General features: G+C 42.5%; 1 protein-coding gene across 2 annotated transcripts in view; it reads left to right on the top strand.

Moving 5' to 3' along the window:
* Positions 1 to 24,638, top strand: part of LOC133137154 (neuropilin and tolloid-like protein 1) — a 46,952-nt gene that overhangs the window by 11,197 nt on the left and 11,117 nt on the right. For both annotated transcript variants that reach the window (XM_061255232.1, XM_061255231.1), the window contains exons 5-6: positions 19,344 to 19,385; positions 19,494 to 19,621. In XM_061255232.1, the coding sequence (XP_061111216.1) occupies positions 19,344 to 19,385; positions 19,494 to 19,621 (170 nt within the window). The remainder of the gene's footprint in view (positions 1 to 19,343; positions 19,386 to 19,493; positions 19,622 to 24,638) is intronic.

The raw sequence follows: 24,638 nt of genomic DNA, 5'->3' as shown, positions 1-24,638 counted from the left end.
TACAATTGCCACTTGTAGATTTTGGAGTTTAACTTTGGCTGTTGCTTTGCCGACACTACTTATTAACTAATCTTCCTGCCAGAATAGATTTCTCAGGGTGCGTTTAATCCAGAACATAAGCCTTTGTTTCCTGTATAAATCTGATTAATAACTGAGGTTATTTGTTTTTCGGATTATTTATAGCTCATTCTTAAATGATGCAATTAAGCAACTCAACCAATATGCGACTGGGCCATCAGTCTTCTGTGGACAGGAGTACAGATGTCAACTCAGAAGATTAATTCTTTTTTATCAAAGCCATTGTTTCTCTGTGTATATCCATAAAGAACAAGTGATTTACACACCTACTTGAGTGATCTGAAGCCCTCTGAGTAATTGAACCACACAGAAATGTTTGATCTCGTGTCAGAAATCAGCAAAGGCATTGAACAAAAGTAGTCTTTCATCTTTGCAAAGGTGTATATTTTATTAATGAAAAAGACAAGATTGTAGAAAGGATGGATATGATGACTCACCCTGTATCATTCTGAAGATTGTATAGAATCCAGCTTTTCTTACCATAGGTCCACTAACATTTTATGGGGCGATGTGGTATGGTTTTTTGAGGTCATGTAACACCGGGGGGTTTTAGGTTCAAAATCATTAGTTCCCCTCCACTTCTGCAAGGTTCTGAACTTGAGTTGTTTCAGTGTAAATATGTTGCTGTACAAATGGATGCAGATTAAAGCTGAAAGCTGTGTAATTCACCTTGGGTACACGTCTCTAAGCACATAATTAAAAAATGGGCCAGTGTAGACAACCAACTTTGTCCTTAACTTTGACTTTGAAAAAGTAATTGTTTATTTGAAAAAGTAATTGTTCGGTGTAATCACAAATTTTGGAAGCTTCCAATCATGCAAAGTACCTTATGAAGAATAAAGTAAACACTTGCATTTCATAGCCAATTCTAATAGAGTATATGGATGATTCCACTTGGTGTATAAATTCAGTGAAAGATAATGTATCAGTGATCATGTTTATTGTTGGTGTATTGTATTGTGTATCATCACAGTGATTCTGAGCACATCTAAGCAGAGAAGCAGGTAAAATGGAAAGATATTGAAGGATATTAAGAAGGATATTGAGTGCTTTTTTCCAATTTAATTTCCTTGTAATCGCTGTAAACAATTTTTCTGCAAGAGGTATTGCCTGCACCTAATATGTTACTGGAAAATATCCTGTTTTTCCAATTTTGCTTTCCTACAGCTCAGTTCACATGTCATGTGGAAATGAACAGAGAACGATGATGGAAAGTCTTGGACTGATATACTGGCCAGTATACTGGGTACCGTTTTGCATTATAACACTTGCAATCTGCAACCAAGTTTCCACATTCATGGAAGACATACTCTCAGAGAGCACTTTATTCGGTATTTATTAGACTTAGTTTTTAGACTTATTAAGCCTTCTGCTGCTGGAGCCTATCCACTTAGAGGTTTGTTCAGTGATGCTCTTCTGCATACCATTTTTGTAATGTGTGGTTATTTGCATTACTGCTACCTTCCTGTCAGCTTTGACCAGTCTGGCCCTTGGCCTCTGACCTCTCTCATCAACAACGAGTTTCCGTCTGCAGAACTGCCACTCACTGGATATTTTTCACACCAGTGAACTGTAGGAACTGTTGTGTGTAAAAATCCCAGGATATCAGCAGTTACAGAAATAGTCAAACCAGTCCGTCTGGCACCAACAATCATACCATGGTCAAAATCACTGAGATCACATTTTTTCCCCATTCTGAGGTTGATGTGAACATTATGTGAAGCTCCCGTATCTGCATGATTTTATGCATTTCACTGCTGCCACACAATTGGCTGATTAGATAATCACATGAATAAGTAGGTGCACAGGAGTTCCTAATAAAGTGCTCAGTGAGTTCAGATGAGCCCAGGCATCAACTTATGAAGAAAAAATGTTACATTTAAATTGTATAGCAGACAAAATGAATCAAAGAATTCAATAAAAAAGAAAAATCTAAAATAAGTAACAAAAATAATGGCACTTGCAGTGCGGATAAGTTACAAAAAATGTAACTGTTCTCATCAATTCGATTGAAAACTGGTTATCAAGTGTAAAGTTTGTTGCTGAAGACTACTCACTGCTCAGATCTGTAGCGCAGCTTAACATACAGACATTTCAGCATCATTGCATCCATACTTCAAACAGCTTTTTCCGAGCAGTAGTTTAGACATTTTGAATGTAACCAAATTTCTATGATTCTGCAAATGGCAAATTCATATTCATGCTGCAGCCTGCTGTTTAACTTGTTCAGCCTCAAACAAATGGCCACAGAGATATTTTAAAGTGTGCTATGTGTGTATGCTTTCCGTTTTATGTTGCCTAAAACAAACATGTCATGAAAGCAAAGGTTGTACAAATGTGGAGAGGGGAGTTTGCTTAGCGTTTTTACACAGCTCTGTTTTTGCTCTGTGCCCCCTGGCTACTGATAGATGTGATGATGTTTGACTTCAAAAGCTGCTGTATTTGAGAGTGTTCGTGCTCAGTGTCAGTGTGTGTCTCTCAAAGCCAGATCTAAGAGATTCATCTGGAAATCCTGCTCTTCCTGTTGTGGCTGTAAACGTCATTAAAACCAGGACACTAAAATGTTTCTGCCCCCCACATCCAAACACACACACACACACACACACACACACAGGCACACACGTGCACACATGTACAGACAGAGAACATGGCATTTACACACGTGTACACATGCATAGTTTAACAAACATAGGTTATGTAGTTAATTTTACTCCTGGAAACCAAATCCACAATATGTTTTTTTGATAAATGACTGACCTGGAATTAAACTGAAACCATCAAAGATACTTGCAGTTTAGTGTTGTTAGCTTTAAATGATAGTCAAATTAAAAGCAGAGACACATTGGTCAGCTCAGAATGGGCCCTCTGTGCTCCTCAGGGGTTGAGTTGTCCTTTGTAAACCCAAAGTAGGTTCTGGGGAAGAGAACTATCTCCACAATGGGCTGCATTAGCTATTGGACACATTACATTACATTATTGGCATTTGGCAGACGCTCTCATCCAGAGCGACGTACAGTTAGACTAAGCAGGAGACAATCCTCCCGTTGAGCAATGCAGGTTTAAGGGCCTTGCTCAAGGGCCCAACGGCTGTGCGGATCTTATTGTGGCTACACCGGGATTAGAACCACTGACCTTGTGTGCCCCAGTCATTTACCTTAACCACTATGCTACATGCCGCCCCAAATGTTGAAAGGCCGACACAAATGTTGAAAGACATAACTGCTGTGTACGGTGATGTATGCAGTTGATGCTACACTGCTGCATACACAGTGCCATCCCTCCTCCATGGTCCATCATACTCTGTATCTCTTTTCTCTTGCACTAAATTCAGTGACTGAATTTATGTTCTTGCCCTTGCTTTAGGGAATATCAAGTCTGCTTCCTAAAACTTTTATCATATGATCATCAGAGTCTTATCTGGAGAGGTTTACCCTTGCTCACCCCTTTATTGCTTCAGAGGGCTATATATATACTGGTGCAGTTCTGGGGAAGTGTCTCGCTCCATAGTACCAGTAACAAAGCTCTGTTGGGAATCTGAACCAACAAGCTTTTCAAATCCTTGAATAATAATAATAATAATAATAATAATAATAATAATAATAATAATAATAATAATAATAAGAATAGTAGTAGTAGTAGTAAGTAGTTTATTTTTATAATGCCCTTTTGTTTTACTGGTGTGATTTCTGTCATTATGTTTATTGTGCTTGTAGCACATTGCATTGCAACTTTTCTCTGAAATGTGCTGTGCAGATAGTGATTTGTTAGTTTGGGTTCAGAAACAAGGACAGTTATGTGGACATGGTGTACAGAAAGTGAACAGAAGATTCAAATATAGAAGGACAGTACTGTATAAAATGTGCACAGAAAATAAACCAGTGTACATACATGCAAATATGGATGGATCATTTCAAAAGGGACAACAATACCAGAATAGAACAATAATGTAAGCAGTTTTTGGTCATATGGTGTCATAGAAAATATGTAAAGGTTGTGTATGATCTCAAAGCAAATCCATAAGTAAAGCAAATCTTATCCACTTCCCAGGGCTTCTTTTGTACCATTGATTATTCTAGAAATTTGACCTATGTCATGTCCATCAGAGCATTACACACAGGCTGAGTGTAAAAATGTGTTAACGGCCATATGTCAGGATGTGATCTCGTTGAGCCTTGAACTCTGAACTATAATTTAATTTACCTCTTGAACTATAATTGTGTACTTTCCTGAGGCATGCAGCACCCAGGAAAATAAAGAATCTCTCCCCTCAATTAATATATTCAACCCAGGGCGGTTTATAGCACTGGAGCTCGACATAATTGTGGAGTATTGTAGTGAGACAAGCGTATTGTGGAATTCCTATGAAGAGGACATACTCATTCATCTACCCACGCTTTGATATCATAGTGTGGCCATGTGTGCTGGCAAAGCCGCATTCAACACTTCGTCTCCCAAATGGGAGGAAAAGGCAGACCTATCATGAGGGCAGACTTGCATTCTGATTGCTCTGCAAACGAGAGCAGCAGAATGGTGCACAGATGAGCTGCAGTATCAACAGGGATCATTTACACCCCTGGCATTACAAGTTAAATCATTCTCATGCCCCATGTTTACTCCTCAGAGCAAGTCTCAGCAGTTTGTATACTGCAGACTTAATGAGTGCCAACAAGCAGTAATGTTTTCTGCAACTCCTATCTGTAGTTGTTGGGGTGGATAATGAAGTCAGAGGTCTGAAGTTCAACTCCTGGCTTTAATACCGGCAGTTTCATACCGGCATTACTCTTGTATACGGGTGAAGGACTTTGAAGGCACATCACAGGGCAAACCTTAAATGTGTTGTGGGTCTTTAAATAAATAAACAACTAAAAAATATTCAGTAGCAGCAATTTTTCAGTCAAACTGTAATTGAATGAACACTGCAAGCTAAAATTTATTTGAACCATGGCCTGAATAACAGTAATTAATCATTTAAGTGAGTAAAATGTTTGTTTGATATTATAATTTTTGTTTTGTGTGGTGCCTTTGAATAGCTCATTTGGGTTTTTATCATAAACGGTATGTTCACAGATCACTTTTCTTGTTGGTTTACTAATGTACTTATGGACCTTACAATGTGAGAGAAAATATTGAATGGAAAACTGTAGGAACGTTTATGGTACATCAGTATTTAAAAAAAAAGGAGATACTGAGTTTTGTGGGGGTTTTTTTTGGTAAAAGTTAATGTGTCATATATAACACATCGCATAGCACAGCAAATTGTAGCAGTTTCTTTTACTTTGGTCTGCAATATGTTAGTCATGCTTTATATTATCTGAAGGATGCATTTAAATGGTGTACGTGTGTGTGATTCACGCCGATGCTGTGATGACTAACCAGGGGTGCAGGTGTGACTGCTGCCAAGCAGCAATCAAGCCGGCTCCACTTACAGTGAAGAGCGGACAGGAAGGCTTGCATCACTGCTTCAGCTACACTTACGACTTTGTCTGAAGCTGTGATGAAAACGATATTGCAAAATTGTAATATACTCTAGAGCTGGAGTACACGCTCAGCAGTGTTTCAAACTTTGCATTAGGAGAATAAAGTGACAGCCCCGTAATGCTGCCCTCTGCACTACCGGTCTGTTCGAGGTCTGTGGTAATGCAATGGCTAAAGAATGCCGAGAAAAACATCTGGCTCCGATCTCTGCGCCGGGTACAGATGTGTGGTGGTTTTATGTTGGCTACCTCGTTAATGCAGCTGTGGCGGAATCTGGGTCGTAAAAGTGCACGGAGGAGCCGGTCCGTGCATTAGGCAGTAAAACCAGGAGGAACACGTTCCCTCAGGGACACAGCACGGCGTATGCAATCAGCCATCTCGTCACAGCAGATACTCTGGTAAAATGTATTGCTGGAACTGACACTCTGCAGGGTAACCTTGGATGGAAAACCCCCGTATGGTCTCTAAGGACGGAAGGTGTTGATATTCGTGTTGAAAACAAATTAAATCCAGGAAGGGAGGTTCAGCTGGTATTGAGTGTGCGAGGGCTGGAATCATGAAACAGAGTGTGTGAGCAGGCCCACATTACCAGGCAGGGCACAGTGCATACCTCGCTGTTGGGTTCATCCCTAATTTGGAATCGGCAGGTGTGCCTCTGGTGTTACACCACCTCCCGCACCTGCAGACTGAATGCGCTGTAGCTGAATCATTCACAGTCTTTCAGTGCACTAGCCTGAGAGCCATTGGCTTTCTCACCATCCTGTGCACACAGTACTGCACCTGGCCCAGCTGGTGTAGAGGTGTACTCCTCACTGATGATAATGAGCTCTCTGGTTTTTTTCAAATGTGTTCTAGAGCTCTATTTATTATCAGTTACCAGTATTGAGTGTCACATCACTAACAGGATGTTCACTTCAGAGCATTCAAATCATATATGTGTGATCTTTCATCTTAAAAGGATGGAGGTCTGTTAGTGACTGGTGCATTGATAGGAAGAACACACACCTGCTTAACCCCACCCAATGGCAAATGGGACCAATTGTGTTCCATTCCTCTCAGTCATGGTTGACTAATGAAATGGCTGAGGCCGGGGCTGGAACCTGGGACTTAGGAGCAGCTTATTACTGACAGAGCCACATGGGCGTCCCTGTTGTGCTGTTGAGCTGGACATTAAACCGGAATGACCCCGGTAAGAGCCCAGCTGTGCGTGTGGTGCGGAGGCTGGCCATGTTGCCCGCCGGGCTGAGGAAGAGCAGTGAACTGGCAGGGAAGGGCTCCTCATCTGCATCTCTGAGGTGCTTTGACCTCAAAGCTCCACCTCCTCTGCCTGTCTCCCAGGAAACCGGCACTAGGCAGAACCTGTGTATTGCACTCAGTCGTGAGTATTGGCAGCAGTGTGGAGTCATGGTTGAGGGGAGACATTTCTGATTTTACCACAGAATAGTATTTGTGTGCTAGTGAGCACAGTGCTGCACTGTAATGTAATGTACTTGAGAGTACTATCCTACCCATTCAATTTCAAAACATTTTAATATAATGTAGATAGATAATAGCTACTGAAAATTAGCCGTATTAGACTCATGTTACTTGGTTACATTTTTTTAACTGTAATTTGAAATGCTGTTAATCACGGTAAATGTAAAAACTACACGGACAGTTACACAATTTATGGCATGAGTTTAAATATGGAAAAAAAATCTTTTTGATTAAATTGAGAAAGTGGTAAGTCTTTCATAGTTTCAACATGTATATAATTCCATGGTGGATTCTTCATGATTTAAGTTCTCTTGCTGACACAGCTGGACAATATCACTGGCAACTTGTACAGAGCTGGATATTTTTTTATTGAAGCAATTCTGGTTTAGTATCTTGTTCATGGGTATAACAACAGCACCCCGGCAGGAAATGGAACGCACACATTTTTGAGGTGCAAGCTAAGGGGTTGTCCTTGTGTCATGGTCTGGCTGACTGGGAGTATGCAGTGTGCCTGTGCAGCTGTGCATCAGGTCTGTTGTTCCCACACACCAGCTCGCCAGAAGGTCTACGGCTGAAAACAGTGCAGATAGCCGCACGCAGATAGCCCACGCACGCAGATAGCCCACACACGCAGATAGCCCACGCTCGCTGTGAGCCCTCGCACGCTGTGAGCCCTCGCACGCAGATAGCCCACGCACGCAGATAGCCCACGCACGCAGATAGCCCACACTCGCTGTGAGCCCACGCACGCAGATAGCCCACGCACGCAGATAGCCCACGCACGCAGATAGCCCACGCACGCAGATAGCCCACGCACGCTGTGAGCCCTCGCACGCTGTGAGCCCACGCACGCTTCCACGCTCCCCAGCTTTAAAAAGCACTTCAGAAGCGTGATGCTCTTGTCGGGAACCTCAGTCTAAGCACTATGAGCCCCTCAAGTGCGTCTTCACGGTCCGACGTCTCAAATTCAGAGATCATTGGAAGTGCTGTGATTTGTGGGATTGAAAAAGCACTCCTGTTAAAGGCACACGGAGGTGCAGTACTGCTGTGTGTTGTGTTCTTTCATCAGTGTTTCTCTGTACGTAGGCTGTGGGATTAATGTGCATTTATATCCCATAATTTCTCTTTACTGCTTTATTCTCTTCAGAGTAATGAATATTTACGCTAGAGCCATTTTCGCTTATTTTTCTGTTTCCACAGAACACCATTGCTCATTCATACCAGGGCTACTCACCCCCTGTCTAGGAAACATATAACCCATTCCTGCTGGTTTATAGACCAACTGTTATATCAAGACAATTATTGAAATGGTTTGAATTGAAGCTGTTTAAATGTCTGGCTAAAATGAAAGCCTGCGGGCTCGACGGCCACCCAGGGCCAGGAATGGGCCCTGCAGACACAGTGGCCCTCCAGGCCTGGGACTGTGTGGCCCTGCAGACACAGTGACCCTTCAGGCCTGGGACTGTGTGGCCCTGCAGACACAATGGCCCTCCAGGCCTGGGACTGTGTGACCCTGCAGACACAGTGGCCCTTCAGGCCTGGGACTGTGTGGCCCTGCTGGCTCATGGGTCCTCCAGGTGCGGGGCTGAGCCTTAGAACAGTGAATGCTGTCTTCACTGCGCACTGTGTAAATGAACTGCCTCTCCAGCTAATGTGCCTCTAATGTCTCCACTCTTTAGTGCTGGGCAATTATTTCCACTTGAGAATATTCTTCCTACTCTACAATTCTTCTGGCCATGGGGAAATGATGTTGATTTGTCAAAGACACAGTAGCACAGTAGCGAAATGCTCTGTCACTTGTTAATGGCATGAATGAAGACAAATTGGCATGACACATACAAGCCCACGTCAGATTGCTTATAACCTCAGAGCTAATACAGTGCTGATATCGCCCTCATTCATACACATTTACAGCCCTTATGAATACATCAGAACTACTTCTATTCATGATATACTTTATATTATTGAATCTAGGCTGAAGAAAGGTCTGTGTTGTTAAAATATAGAACATGTAGTCAGTCTTGGCTAATCATTTTGGACATTTTCAATTTTTCTTGTGGACCGTTGGCAAGCAGGTCATTGGTGGTTTGTGCATAATGGGAGCTCTGTGGGACAAACGCTTGCGCTAATGCGTATATTCACTTATCCTTCCTGCTCGAAGTCATCTGCAAGGTCTGAGCTGAGGTAATATTCTTAATGCTGTCATAAATCCAATTAATATTCCTTGGAACGTACCGAGCTTCTGGCTCGCTGAAATAATGGTGTGCTGAAACATAATTCTTCATTTCGTTCTTTGGTTTTACACCCGATCTGCCCTAGGCCTGTGGAATTCTCTAGTGCTGTACATAACCCAGGTGAGAGTACATCAGTCATTAACACAGACAACTCAGGGGGCCACTGTTTAACCTTCACTGAGAAAACCCTTCAGCAGGCGTCACCAAAACTAAGATTTCAGCACCATTCCATATCAGCCATTTTGCCCCAGAACTCGGATCCAGTTGTTTTACCTTCAGTGAAAAGGTGTCATTGTCCTTGTGGCAGTGAGGGCTTATCACCTGAAGCCCACCACCACTCCCTCTGTTTCACCTTTACCTTTCCACCACCACAAACCATTAGAATCAGCAGTGAAGCACAATCTAACCACAACAGGTTTTTTTGTCCTTTTTGTCAGCTATTTTAGTGCCAGGAGAATGCATGATGCCTCAGCAGTATTCTGAAAAAAACTGAAACACTTCTTTTGAAAATACTTCTAATTTTTATGACTGATAAACTTTAGGACAATACACCACAGTTTATAGATACAATTATTTTTGGTGGTTCAGTTCAGAGGCATGAACCTAGTCCAAGTCATATTCAGCATGGAAGCAAAGATTTGCAAGCTGGACCTTTTTGCTGTCTCTCTATAATATTGCAGTTATGAATATGTTTTTTTTCTGCATTGATTGAAACATAAGTGGTAGAGTAATGATAGTAAGCACTAGGTTCATATAATCAAAACACTTATGTTGTAAAATCTCCATGTATCGAGCACTCAGCAGAATTCCAACAGCAATGACATTTACAGGAGCAGAGGCAAACGGATTGGCTCGGGTGGCTGCTGGAAAGCTGTGCTCATTGTGACATCGTTCACTTCAACTCCACTCACCTGCCAGCGCACACACACCGTGTCGGAATGCCGCTCGAAAATTTACGACCACCAATCGCATTAAGCGTGGAGTGGGCCGGCGCCAGCGGTATTGACCCGGATCGGAATTGGGCGTGGCCTGGCCCTGGCTCTGACACGGTGGCAAGCGGAGGGTGGTTGAGTTATGCCATAATGGCGAGGTGTCGCAGCTCCGGTCAATGACGGCAATCATGCTGGGTTCTCTGGATGGTTCCAAGGACCGGGTGCTTCTGCTGACCATCCCTGCATGTGCTGGGGGGTTATAAATCAGACGGGCGAGAGAGCTTCCGCCAGCACTACGACGGGGAATCAGTGTTCAGGGTTGACATTTCAAATGAAATGGAAACGAAAAGGAAAAAAGCTTTTTCTTTGTTGTTTCACAAATGTCAACCACTGTGATTTAGTGGCATGACAGAAGATTTGGCTTTTGAAGTGTTTAAATGTCCTTTCATAGATGACTGTTGTGGAAAGTTTAAGAGGACAGCATTAAGAGAAGCACCGTGCCATCAGCTTTTGGCCAGGATGTACGAGTGTTCTAAAAATCCTAAATCTTAGCATTGACTAAATATCCTCTTAGTGCTATGTACTATTTCTGGCAATATGCCAATGTGCTGGTCATAAATTAGCAGCTGAGAGATTAAATTCTATTTTAAACCTTTGGCTAGTTTTGGAATGCAATTTCTGCCTTAGAGGCAGCAAGGGAATTACTCTTGCTGTTCTATTATTGCCCTCTGATGTAGTTATCTGCAGGGTCTTGTGTAAAATAAAAACTAAATTGATTGCTTGGCAGACATTTAGCACTTGTTGTTGTGTACTAGCAGGGCATGTGGGATGTTTTGTTTGTGTTTCTTCCAGTGCTGCTAGATGGGCAGACAGAGAAGCATTTTTCACACTATCGTTACATATATGCTGCTCAGTGTTTTCACACTACTGCTGAGGCTGTGTGGTCAGTCTGAACAGTTCAGTCAGCCTAAAGCAACATACACCGTTTCATTTCTGTATTCTGCGCATATGTTGTTCTGTATTAAAATCTTCACTGTTTATCTCCTCCTGTTAATGTGAAAGCCCATCTGGAACTAGCATTGGAAAACTGCAAATATACTATAAAAATATATCTGTGTTCACTAAACAGAGTGGCAAATACTACTACTACTAGTACTACAAATAATAATAATAATAAATATAGCTGCAAGCAGCAATACCGGGGGGCCAGAACATATGGGCTTTATAGCACCCCCATCAGCAATTGGAGAAGTACAAGTGCCTTAACTGGCAGATTGGCCTAAATGATTTAATGGAGATGCGTTCCTGACCTCAAAATGAAAAAAAAGAAAGAAAAAAAAGGATATATAGGCTACACAGGTCTATACCAATACAAGATAACAGTGGAAAGCCATACAGTAGGCTAATTTTACTCCTTCATCAACATTTAAAACTTACAAATGAATGAGCAGGCATTATGAATTCAGTGACGCATTTACGGAGAAGTGCTATTGCGCCCCCATTTTCCACTAATCTCAGCCAATGACACACCCTTTGAAACCTGCATATTTGCTAAAGCACCCCTACTGGCTAACTGATTCCAAATTTTACACAGTCATAGCAAGTGTAGAGGGGCAACATTGGCTCAGGCAGTATAAGCAGTTGTCTGGCAGTCAGAGGGTTGCCGGTTCAATCCCGCCCTGGGTGTATCGAAGGCACTATACATGTACATACCATTTAGAGGTCAATATACCCACCAAGATTCGTGATGATCTGCCATTGCTAAGCCTGTCAAATGGCAGCTGATTTCTGATTGGCTGATGGCAGCCATGTTTTTTGGGATATCTTTTCTTCCTTGGACAAACTCTTTGGCACAGATGGAGTCCACAACATTTCAACTTCATTGGTCAAATGGTTCAAGAGAGAGAGAGACATTTAGAATCTTTATTGCTATAGCACCACCTATGGGCCCAAGCCTTCCACAGAATCCAGGTTTGTATACAGTCAGGTCCATAAATATTGGGACATCGACACAATTCTCATCTTTTTGGCTCTATACACCACCACAATGGATTTGAAATTTAACGAACAAGATGTGTCTTAACTGCAGACTTTCAGCTTTAATTTGAGGGTATTTACATCCAAATCAGGTGAACGGTGTAGGAATTTGTGTGTAAAACAGTTTGTGTATGTGCCTCCCACTTTTTAAGGGACCAAAAGTAATAGGACAAACTAACAATCATAAATCAAACTTTCACTTTTTAATACTTGGTTGCAAATCCTTTGCAGTCAATTACAGCCTGAAGTCTGGAACCCATAGACATGGGGTTTCAGACGCTGGGTTTCATCCCTGGTGATGCTCTGCCAGGCCTCTACTGCAACTGTCTTCAGTTCCTGCTTGTTCTTGGGGCATTTTCCCTTCAGTTTTCAGCAAGTAAAATGCATTTTCAATCGGATTCAGGTCAGGTGATTGACTTGGCCATTGCATAACATTCCACTTCTTTGCCTTAAAAAACTCTTTGGTTGCTTTCGCAGTATGCTTTGGGTCATTGTCCATCTGCACTGTGAAGCGCCGTCTAATGAGTTCTGAAGCATTTGGCTGAATATGAGCAGATAATATTGCCCAAAACACTTCAGAATTCATCCTGCTGCTTTTGTCAGCAGTCACATCATCAATAAATACAAGGGAACCAGTTCCATTGGCAGCCATACATGCCCACGCCATGACACTACCACCACCATGCTTCACTGATGAGGTGGTATGGATCATGAGCAGTTCCTTTCCTTCTCCATACTCTTCTCTTCCCATCATTCTGGTACGAGTTGATCTTTGTCTCATCTGTCCATAGGATGTTGTTCCAGAACTGTAAAGGCTTTTTTAGATGTTGTTTGGCAAACTCTAATCTGGTCTGAGGCTCACCAATGGTTTACATCTTGTGGTGAACCCTCTGTATTCACTCTGGTGAAGTCTTCTCTTGATTGTTGACTTTGGCACACATACACCTACCTCCTGGAGAGTGTTCTTGATCTGGCCAACTGTTGTGAAGGGGTTTTTCTTCGCCAGAATTCTTCTGTCATCCACCATAGTTGTTTTCCGTGGTCTTCCGGGTCTTTTGGTGTTGCTGAGCTCACCGGTGCGTTCTTTCTTTTTAAGAATGTTCCAAACAGTTGATTTGGCCACACCTAATGTTTTTGCTATCTCTCTGATGGGTTGGTTTTGATTTTTCAGCCTAATGATGGCTTGCTTCACTGATAGTGACAGCTCTCTGGATCTCATATTGAGAGCTGACAGCAACAGATTCCAAATGCAAATAGCACACTTGAAATGAACTCTAGACCTTTTATCTGCTCCTTGTAAATGAGATAATGAGGGAATAACACACACCTGGCCATGGAACAGCTGAGCAGCCAATTGTCCCATTACTTTTGGTCCCTTGAAAAGTGGGAGGCACATATAGAAGCTGTTGTAATTCCTACACCGTTCACCTGATTTGGATGTAAATACCCTCAAATTAAAGCTGAAAGTCAGTTAAAGCATATCTTGTTCGTTTCATTTCAAATCCATTGTGGTGGTGTATAGAGCCAAAAAGAGGAGAATTGTGTTGATGTCCCAATATTTATGCACCTGACTGTATGTAGACCAAATTTAGTTAGGATTGAACAAAGCATTCACAAGTTATTGCTGTTTTAGTAAAATTGGCCACACCCACAAAAATGTATTTGCCTGTCCTTCGGTCATCTTTTGACTATGCAACAATTCCCGCATAACATTGTTACGTGTTGGTCCACAGATTTATATATACCACGTATGCAGATTCGTCAAATCCTCTAGGAGGAGTAGGATGTGAGTTTAAGTGTTTTAAAAAAATTCAAAATGGTGGAAAAAAATCTAAGTAGATGGAAGTTATGGGTCCTTCAGGCAGAATTGTTCCTCATGAGGAGGGGCGTATGTGGAACAAGATTCCATGACTGTAGCCCAAATGGAGCAGGAGATATGTCTGTTCAAGTTGTTGCCATTTCAATTGATAACAATAGTGCCACCTTTGACCCGATCGGTTTCATCTTTGTTTCTTGCCATTTGGAGTAACCCTCTATGATCCTGCCAAGTTTTGTACAAAGTGACTGGACAATCATACCTGAAACTGGAAAGCCGGAAAAACAATAATAAAGAAAAACGTGAAAAACGTTAATAATAATAATAATAATAATAATAGTACATTTTGCTGTAAAAATAACACCATGCTTTGTTTACTTGTAGCTGAATTAATTGCAGGGAGCGCAGAAACCCAACATAACTCACATGTAGGCCAATTCCCGTATTCTGAAGTGGGCAGGGTCAACAAGGCTTGATTCTGAAGGATTGAGCCCAGAGGGGCACCACATAGGCCTGTGTGCAGCTGGGTCCATGATGATTAATTCAGCTATTTCATCCGTTTGATCAAAACTCCCAATTAACACCGTTAGGCAGACATGAACCGGCCACCTCTTTTAAAGGGCGGCGAACAGCCACAGCCATGGGGCGTAGGGATGAGAGAGTGCAGCGCTATAAAATGGCAGTGTGAGCAGCATTGTGCAGTGGAAAAAACCGTCATTCCAAGAATGCACCATAAATGTCCCATGTGAACCGCCTTTATCTTGGTCTCCAGATAAAGAAGATAGAACAGAAGTGAATGCCCATTGTCTACTGGTCCCAACACACATATTAACATATCCATCCATCCATCCATCCATTATCTGAACCCGCTTATCCTGAACAGGGTCGCAGGGGGGCTGGAGCCTATCCCAGCATACATTGGGCGAAAGGCAGGAATACACCCTGGACGGGTCGCCAGTCCATCGTAGGGCACACACACCATTCACTCACACACTCATACCTATGGGCAATTTAGACTCTCCAATCAGCCTAACGTGCATGTCTTTGGACTATGGGAGGAAACCGGAGTACCCAGAGGAAACCCACGCAGACACGGGGAGAACATGCAAACTCCGCACAGAGAGGCCCCCGCCGACAGGGATTCGAACCCAGGACCTCCTTGCTGTGAGGCGGCAGTGCTACCCACTGCACCATCCGTGCCGCCCATATTAACATATTCAATGTTAAATTAGCAGTTACAAGGCACATAGTACCAGCTAGACTCATATGTACTCTGTTAGAGTGGAATTAATACTGGAAATGTGACTGCAGTCCTTTTCCATACACAAGCAATTCAGTTTTCAGCCACTGTGTCCTTCAATGGGGACATGTTGTGCTCTTGATGATCTATATGTACAGGATGTATCATAAGTGAATGTGCTACATGTAGGACTGTAGGGGTCAGGGAATGGGGTTGAGCCCCCACCCTTTTGGCTGTCATTCAGAAAGGTTTTTTTCTTCATCGTCATCATCATCAAAAACCCACATTAAGAAAGGGCACTGTCCCTGCAGACTCCAGTAGCTGTCTGAGCTGCTGAAGTACTGAAGAAGAGGCTGGTGCTTCACCCGTTCTTAAATAAAACAACACAGATACTGTTAGCTAGCTCTTAAAACTTGTGCTAGTCTGAAGAACAGCCTTGTTGAAAAGGTGTTGTGTGTCTCGTGGACACATAGTTGTCTCAAAATGCACTTTCTCTTGTACATGTGCCTGAAGTCATGGAGGGAAATGACCTGAGCACTCTTTTGAGATTGATCTTACCCCTGCCACCAATTCTCAAAGGATCAAAAATTATGCTGAATTATGTGGACCCAATTCATTACCAGTGTGTTCATAAGTAATTGCGGAACAAATACATCCCACCCATATTTCTTGCCATCGTAAGACAAGCAAACAAAGACACAAGCTCTCCATGCTGTGTTTAGTCAAAGTCACTTTACTGTTTTTAAACATTGTAGCTGTGGATCACAAATCCAGGAACATGCCTGGAATTTTCCTTTTGAAGATGCATTTCTTTATTTTTTTCCCCAAGGTGCTCTGAAGAATTGCTATTGGGTTTTTTTCTGTTGCGATAAGAGCCATTTTATTTATTGCTGCTAAGATGTTTGTGTCAGACATCTTAAGTCTGTGTTTTGCATTTTCAGATTCTATTGTGTTTGAATTCATTTCTTCTGCCAGTCTAGGATTTAGTGCTCTGGAGAAATGAGAACTCTATGCTTCAGTTTATTTCAAACTCAAATGAGAGGAAAGGATTGTAAGTTATGAATAAAACAATTTATCAGATTGCTCCCTCAGAATGCAAGCTAGCTGAATGAATAGCTGGAGTGATTGTGTACTATCAGCTCAGAAGAGTGCATTGTAAACCATGGTTAGGAAGGTGAGCCGAGGGTGTGAACAGGCTGATTAATTTAGTGAGGAATGTTCTAGAAATTCTAATATTATATTGATATCCTCTCTGGGCCCACACTCAGTAGCCTTCTCTGATGGTAGAGAGAAAATTTAGGTAATGTGTAGTAACACTCTATCCTTGTCTGTGCTGCCCAGCCAAATGCAGTGCAGTGTATCCTGTCATGTTCAGGCACCATTGTAATATGTGACTGGAGAAAGTACTCTCAGTGATCATTTTATTAGGTAGATCTGTACACCAGCTTGTTAATGCGAATATTTAATGAGCCAATCATGTGGCAGCAACTAAATGCATAAAAGCAAGCAGAGGTGGTCAAGAGGTTCAGCTGTTTTTCAGACCAAATGTCAGAATAGGGAAGAAATGTGATCTAAGTGACTTTGGCCGTGGAATGATTGTTGGTGCCAGACAGGGTGGTTTCAGTAAATCAGAATCTGCTGATCTCCACATCAGTCTCTAGAGTTTGCAGAGAATGGTTCAAAAAACAAAAAAACATCCAGTGAGCCGCAGTTCTGCTGGCAAAAACGTTTTGTTCATGAGAGAGATCAGAGGAGAAGGGCCAGACTAGTTAAAGCTGACAGGAAGGTTACAGTTATGCAAATAACCACGCATTACGACAGTGATATGCAGAAGAGCATCTCTGCACACACACAACATGTCAAACCTCTAAGTGGATAGGCTACAGCAGTAGAAGACATAATAAGTTTAATTCCTAATACATTTGTCACTGAGTGTATATTTTAGTCAGCCAAGTGTATTTTAATCCAAACACACTAATGACCAGATCAATCCTAAAACCTATTGTCTATATATCGTACATAGAGTACATGGCATACACTTACTAAAGAGCTAAGATCCTTTGATTTCTGCCAAAGAAATACCTTGTTGTGTGTGTGTGTCCAGGTGTTTGTATGTACAGTAAATACAACTGTATTTTTGCTTCAAATTGGTTATGTGTCAATACATAAATGTATTGAGAATTATATTTGTGTATGTATGCTAACTTAAGGGAAATGTGAAATTTCTATTATAGAGAACATATCCATAAACCATGTTAACTTTATAGAAAGCTGCTGCAATTCAACCCTAGGGTACCAAATGTCATTCTCGTCTGTGCATGTGTGTGCACGCCTGTGTGTGTGTGTGTATGTGTGTGTGTGTGCATGAATCAGAGAGTTCCTGAAGAATGCACAAATCAAGAACCATTTGAGAAAGGAAATCTCTTTTTTGTCTCCAGAGAGCAGGCACATCAGTTAATCTTCTTTTCAAAAAATGACAGGATGGTGACTCAGAAGAAGCCTTGTGTCATAGCAGGTTCATAAAATATTGTCTGATCTGAGCAGTGCCCTTGAGAATGGTGCATGCTGACTAAGTAGAGAATACTACTTAAAGAAAATAAAAAATTCTAAAATTAAATAGCTTATGTCACAGGCCTTATGGTAAACAGAATTTACACAGAAGTCTTAATCTCTCTCTCTCTCTCTCTCTCTCTCTCTCTCTCTCTCTCTCTCTCTCTCTCTCTCTCTCTCTCACTCTAAGTTAAAATTGTGTTTCACTCATTTGTGTGAATCCCCAGAGCAGGGAGTGAGGGACGAGGGGGGGGGGGGGGGGTCTCTCAAAGGAGGAAAGTCATCATTCAGGGAGTTTTTGTCCGTGTTTTGGTTCATTTGGGTTGTTTATTGTAATAAACAGTTGAATGTTGTACTGTTACCAACATATTTCAGGGATTGGGCAGATGGTCAGAAATGTAGAAAAAAGCTCACAGCATGAGTCAGATGCTCGTTGCACAGGCAAAATGATGGAGAAGTGATGGAGAAGTGATGCTCTGCGGCTCAGTCATGGAATTACAGTCCAGGTTTGGATTTGCTTTCATCTCTGGAGAGTCCTGTGTATGATGGCTTTCATTAGCCTCAGCTCGATTGGGCCAGGTTGCTAATTAGCCAGTTACACAACAGCCAAACCCAATTATCCGACTGTGCACATCAAAAAATATCAGTCAGTGTTTCTGAGTGGCACAAATACAATCTGCAGTTTATGGGTGTGTTTTAAAATCCGATTAATGCAAGTAAATGAGAGGCTATTGCGGGACAGGTCTGGTTGAAGCACTTGAGTGGACTATGGAGGTGTGGCAGTGGCGTGAGGCCCAATAATGTGTCCAGTGGTGTGGTGCATAACTGACCACAGCATCGCCCCGGGAGGGAAGGTTTCGGTTGTCCTCGTTGCTCGTATCAGCTTCTCTGGGTGAGTGCGGTTTGTTCAGTGCGTTCTCCATGGAATCGCTTCTGCGTGCTCATGTGTGTGCCTCATGGCGAAAAACCATCACGAGGCAGTCCAAATTACCGGGGAGAAATGGAGGGAGAAAAAAAAAAATGGGTTAATGAAGACAGTAATAACTGCATATAGCGGAGCAAAACTCATCAGCAGGCATTCGATTAGTATTCACTAAAGTGAGTGACTATACATGTAACGACAAGGCAACAAAAAGAAATTTCAATTAAGAATTTCAGTCAGTCAAAATCAATTCAGGCTGTGCACCAAAAATAGCCTCCTGATATCACATTCATTGTAGCTTAATTTATCAAACAGTTATAATAATTGCAGCATTTGACAGTACAATTTTTAGAACCAATTATGTACATACTATTCTGGCCATTCCAGATCCCCCCTCTCCCATTGTTTGTTTGTGCCAGTGAATAATGGCTTGTGTGCCACTAAATGTGGTTTAAGGCTGAATCATTAATAGCAAATATTAGATTTCACATCGCTGATGCATCTCAAGAGAGCCTTAATTGGATGCACAGTGAATGAGTGGTGTTCTACACATAAGGCAGCCATTTCTCTGTGTCTCTTACAGATCCAGACTTTAAGGATCTGGGGAGCCCAAAGCCTCTGCCCCGTGAGTACAATTCATTCTCCACTGAGGGATATTTCCAGAACATTCCACCCACCGACCTCTGCCTGAGTGATTGTCTGACCTGTGGTTCCTTTTCTCTCAACCCCACAGTTTGCGAGTTTGAGTTGGGAGGACCCCAGGGCATCGTTGAGTCTGTGCAGATCAACAAGGAGGGCAAAGCCTTACTGACAGAGGCAGTGGACTGCAAGTGGTTCATCAGAGCCCCGCCCGGCTCCAAGGTTAGTGAACGGAAGGGGTGCGTCCCAATACTCAGGCAAAAATACTCCTATCTGGAAACATGGGGAGAGGAGACAAATGGACAAATGGAGGATGCATTATTTTGAGTATTGGGACTCATCCACTGTGATAGCAGAGCCCTACTCAGGTCTATGGTTACGCTGGCTCTATACTTCATACAAAGCCAATCCGAAATGAAACCACAGCTAACCATGGCTCCACACACAAATGTGTATAGTCATTGCGGCTTCAAACTGTTTGTTTAGTGACAGTCCATGCCAGTGGGGGGGCGCAGCTTACGATTCTGAGGTTGTGATAACCGCGGGAAACATGGAAACAAAAGCTTTTTCTGCACAAAACAGAAAACAACAAGGGCTGTAGTGAAGGAGCAGAACCCTGGCAGATGGTTGTGGATGATTTAGAAGTTGGTTAAATTTATTCAGTGCTGCAAAAAGGAAAACAAAGAGAACACTGCATGTTCTTCCACCCAGTCAGACCAGGAGACAGGACAGAGGACACTGGTTTTGCGATACAGAAACAGAAAGAAGGCAATGCGGCCACCTGTGTGATATATTATTCTAGTTGCGGTCGATCTCTACACAGATGGAAAACGAACATTTTGGCTAGTTCAGCCAGCGGACATGCACACAGTGCAGTGGCTAAAGTCAATGTGAAGGTCCGTTTTCTCAAAGGAAAGGCATTATTTAGTCTGTATGAAGTTTGTTTCCGCAGCAAGTGAACACCCAGTTTTACTGACCTAAACATGATATTTAAGCTCCACACAGTTCCAAGATTCCGGACCTACAGGTAATAACGAAGCCCCGCCCAGTCTTTTACATGTGTTTCATGTAAAGGACATATAGTGTGTCTAAGCAGAATATGCTGCCTGTGTCAGGAGTCTGTGATAATCATTGTGTGGAAGAAGGATTTGTCTAGAGGTAAAGGTAGCAGTAGTTTGCGTTTTAATGTGTTATCAGAATAATGAGTACACATGCAAGAATGCTAAGTTCAGGAAAATAAGGTGCCGATGTTTGTATTAGTAGCGCAAGAAGAACCATTGTGACATTTGGAGGTAATATATAAAATAGGTAAGATGGCAACAGACAAGACCGTGCCTGGAAGGAGTTACACAAGATGCTTCAATGCCAAAATATGTATGTGTTATGTGTTTGACGCTTGTGACTGCTATTACAAAAGCAAACAATCAGTTCTTTGAATACTACATAAGCAGCTCAAATTCCTGTATTCTTTAGAATTACTTTTACCTCTATGTGGCTGGGCTCGACTAATGTTTTTCATCATTAAACTTAATAAGGTACAGTCTCTCGTCTTTCAGGGATTTCATGTGTCACTTCCACAACAAGTGGCAGAGCTGAGTTTCCGCTGTGAAATCCAGAGTTTCACAGACTCTTTCCCGGTCGGTCAGCTGTGTGTTTGCTCTGTTAGTTATGTTGACGCAGATGTGGCTGGAAGTTGCATCGAAAAACATTTGTTCGCGAAAGAATAAAACGGAAAGCAGCACAGGCAACTGTTTTTTCCACTGTGCCTGCCATAAATAAAATACCGTGCACAGATTTCTTTCTCCAAATCGACAGACTGAAAGAGCTGAGCTGAGATTCAATTCCGTTTGTGTTCCTTAAACAAAATGATACTGGGGATGGCTGTGTGGCTGATGGAACAGTCTCACAATATTTCAGTATTTGAGGGTCTATTCGATTAGAGAGAATTCATTTTCCGCAAGATGTCACGGTGTTTCCCACATAACCCCACTGGATTGAGCGGGTAGGGAATGATGTTACTGCCGACACTACACATTATTTGGTGCAGATGCTAGAGCAACAATTAACCTTTCCCTCAGGCAGCCTCTGCCATATGACCACACAATGGCACTGGTCATGGTGAGACCCTGTCTTTAGCCTGGAAAAGACAAGAGTTGTTTTTGTTTTTCCTGTTTAACTCACAACGTGTGAGTCACAAACAGAAGTCGTGCTGGTTTAAATACTGTTGCCGGATAGCAGAGGTAGAGAATTGCATAGCCTTTGCTATTGCGGCTCTTTGGTTGTCTTTATGTTGTTGTTTTCTGTTGATTCCAGCAGCATTATCATTCAGACTCACAAATCTTCCCCTAGGCAGGCTTAAGTCTCAAAGAATATTGTCACCTGGTTATATATGTGTAATTTACCAGCGACGAAGGACTTTAAAACTATTTCGCCTCAGGCTGTTGGAACATGGAGCAGCTGCACATGCCCCACATGCTGCAGTCCGCGTTCCTCGTTGGGCTGTTTGTCGTCTTAAGCGCTGGGACGTGTTGGGCCGTGATAATAACACCATTACTCCTCTCTCTGTTGTCTTTTCCCTATGCACTTACATTTGCTTTCTCTTGCCTCTCTGAAACAAACAGGCGTGCTAGCAGTGGTGATGCCCTGCTGATTCAAGGTGTAAACAGAGAACAGGATGTGCCATGCCTGTCTCGACATGGCGATACTGATTCATCATGCTGGTGTTTTTTTGGCGTGTGTGGCAGGGACAGTTAGGCTTTTAAACTAGGACAGAGCCTGCTGTGATATTTCGCATCACTTTAGCTTTGCTCTTCTGTGGAGCACTGTGTGGCCTCTCTGGGTGTACTCATTTCCCTTTGCCATTTAGTCCCTTTCCCCCTAAGAATCAAGCAGAACCGCTGCGTTGGGATCAGTAAAACGGATCAGCCTGATTTACATATACCCGAAGTCCTTAGCAGTCCTTAAGCGAAGATTGTTTCTTTGTTTTTTTCTTGCCTATTCCCCTGCACCTTGTTAATATAATGAGCAGTTGATTTCATACTTCATTTAGCTCATGTATTTCTGTGTCTTTATTTATTGTTTCTGCCGAGTCCATTAGTTATCTTCAGTTATCGCCATCTATTTTTGCTCTAAAACGGCAAAGCTCCTGCTGTTGCCCAGGTGATCAGCACCTGCTGGCAACAGGTAGGACTGAGTCACAGGTAGGGGTGATTCAGTGCCTGTCAAACCTGTCTGTGAGAGTACAGGGAAAGAGAGGCAGACAGAAAGCCGGATAACTTCCTGCTTCTTACCTTCCCAGAGGCATTGCCTTCAATGTGACACTTCCCGATAATACGCTGGAAACACCTGTCTCAAGAAAGTTATTTCAAAAGCTTAAAAACTTTAAACTAAACTTTTAACTGATAAACATGTTTTTATCATATGCTATCACAGACCTGCACAGAATTTCAATTTTGATTTATACACACGCACGCATGCACTCACATGCCTGCGCATGCACACACACATACACACACACATGCATGCACACACACACACACACACCCAGATTCTCACATTAACTTAGCACCAGCTGGCTTAAATTCCTTATTTTTTACAGTATATGTAAGTCTTTTTCACCAACATGTTTCTGGAAGCTAAATTGAGTGGTTTTGTTAACAAACACTTGCATTTACAGTGAAATGAGTTTAATATTCAGATGAGGATCTCTTACACAGTAAGGCTTACAGAAATGAGATAGGGCTGTGTCCAATTTTGCTCTAGCTGCCTCAGCTGTGCACAGTCCACCTCTCCACTGAGCAGAAGAGGAACTTCCTGCTATCTCCTCACAGTTTTCTCTTAGGAAGTTGCCTCGATGTAGTGTGTTTGAAATTCCAAGAGCACATAAATAAATAAATAAATCCACAAGCTGTAGAGCCCTAATTCATATGTGTTCACAGGGGACAGAAGAATGCTTTGATTAGAGTGGCCAGTGGGTAGATTTAGAGGATAGACAGCAGGAGTGCCCTATGTGATTAGCTCGGATTCCTCTGATTGGGTGGATGTTGAGTCCAGCAGAATAATCTGCCCCCCCCCCCCCACCTCTCATTCTCATTCTCATTCTCATTCTACTCTTCTGGTCAGTGGAGAAACAGGCCTTTACATTATTGATTCACTCTGCAGGCTCCTGACTGGAGCCTCTTGCATACATGAAGCTGCAGTTTGTACACACTGTACTCATGCAGCTGGGTATGATGTGATGGCTCTATTGTCAAATGCAACCGTACTGTAACCAAAATGGCTGTAGGTGTAAAATTAAGTTGAAAGAATAGTTTATACACAGTGCATTTGGTCCTCATCCAGCTCATGTAACCTCCTGCAGGTTTGAACCAGCAATACATTTTGCTGTGTCCTTCCCCACCAAACCTCCACTAACCCTAATGACAGGCCACAATGCCAAAGAGTCACCCCCCCCCCCCCCCCCACACACACACAAACATACACACATACACACACCTAACATCCAAATTCCTAACAGCATAAAAAAAAAATTACATGCATTGCATCAGGTAGGTCATACTTATTATCCTGAATATTAATAATTGGGTGGGTGAAAAAGACTATGGCTGACCAGTATTGAGAATAGAAAAGTAGCGTATTTTTACTGGTCTTTTCCCCCCCTCATCCTCATACCCACATCCTCTTCTGGGCTAAATGAGTGACAGCCACTCTCCGACAGCCAATCGCTTTTCCGGAGGCAACTCGAAACTGTCTCCTAAACTGTTCTTATCAGCTCATTTCAGCATGCGGTTTGATAGGCATGCTGAGTTATCATTTGGAAGGTCCAATTGCAAAACTGTGGAACTAAATAAATGAAAACTTTAGCACAGCACAGATCATTTTCCAGTGTGAGGGGGCATATGTGTATGTTTTCCCAAAGTGTTAATATTAAATGAGAGCTCTCTCTCTCTCTCTCTCTCTCTCTCTCTAAGCTGTTCCTGTGATTAATGCTATGCTATTCTGCCATGCTACACTGCAGAAGTCACTTTAGACAGGGTATAGGGGCTGGCCATCTCAGTGCTGGGGAGTTTTTGTCCTGTGTGTCGCTTACAGGACAACACTGCCCCTTGCTGTTGCTGGGATCCCCTCTTACCCCCCATGTTGCTTGGCCAGGTGCCGTCCATGCGATTGCCTGAGATATGTACGCATGGACAGCAGGGAGGCACATTGCCTGTTGCCCTCTTGTTACTTATGTGTAATG

The sequence above is a fragment of the Conger conger genome, chromosome 9 (assembly GCF_963514075.1).
Source record: "Conger conger chromosome 9, fConCon1.1, whole genome shotgun sequence".
Lineage (NCBI taxonomy): Eukaryota > Metazoa > Chordata > Actinopteri > Anguilliformes > Congridae > Conger > Conger conger.
This window is presented reverse-complemented; position numbering and strand designations above follow the sequence as displayed.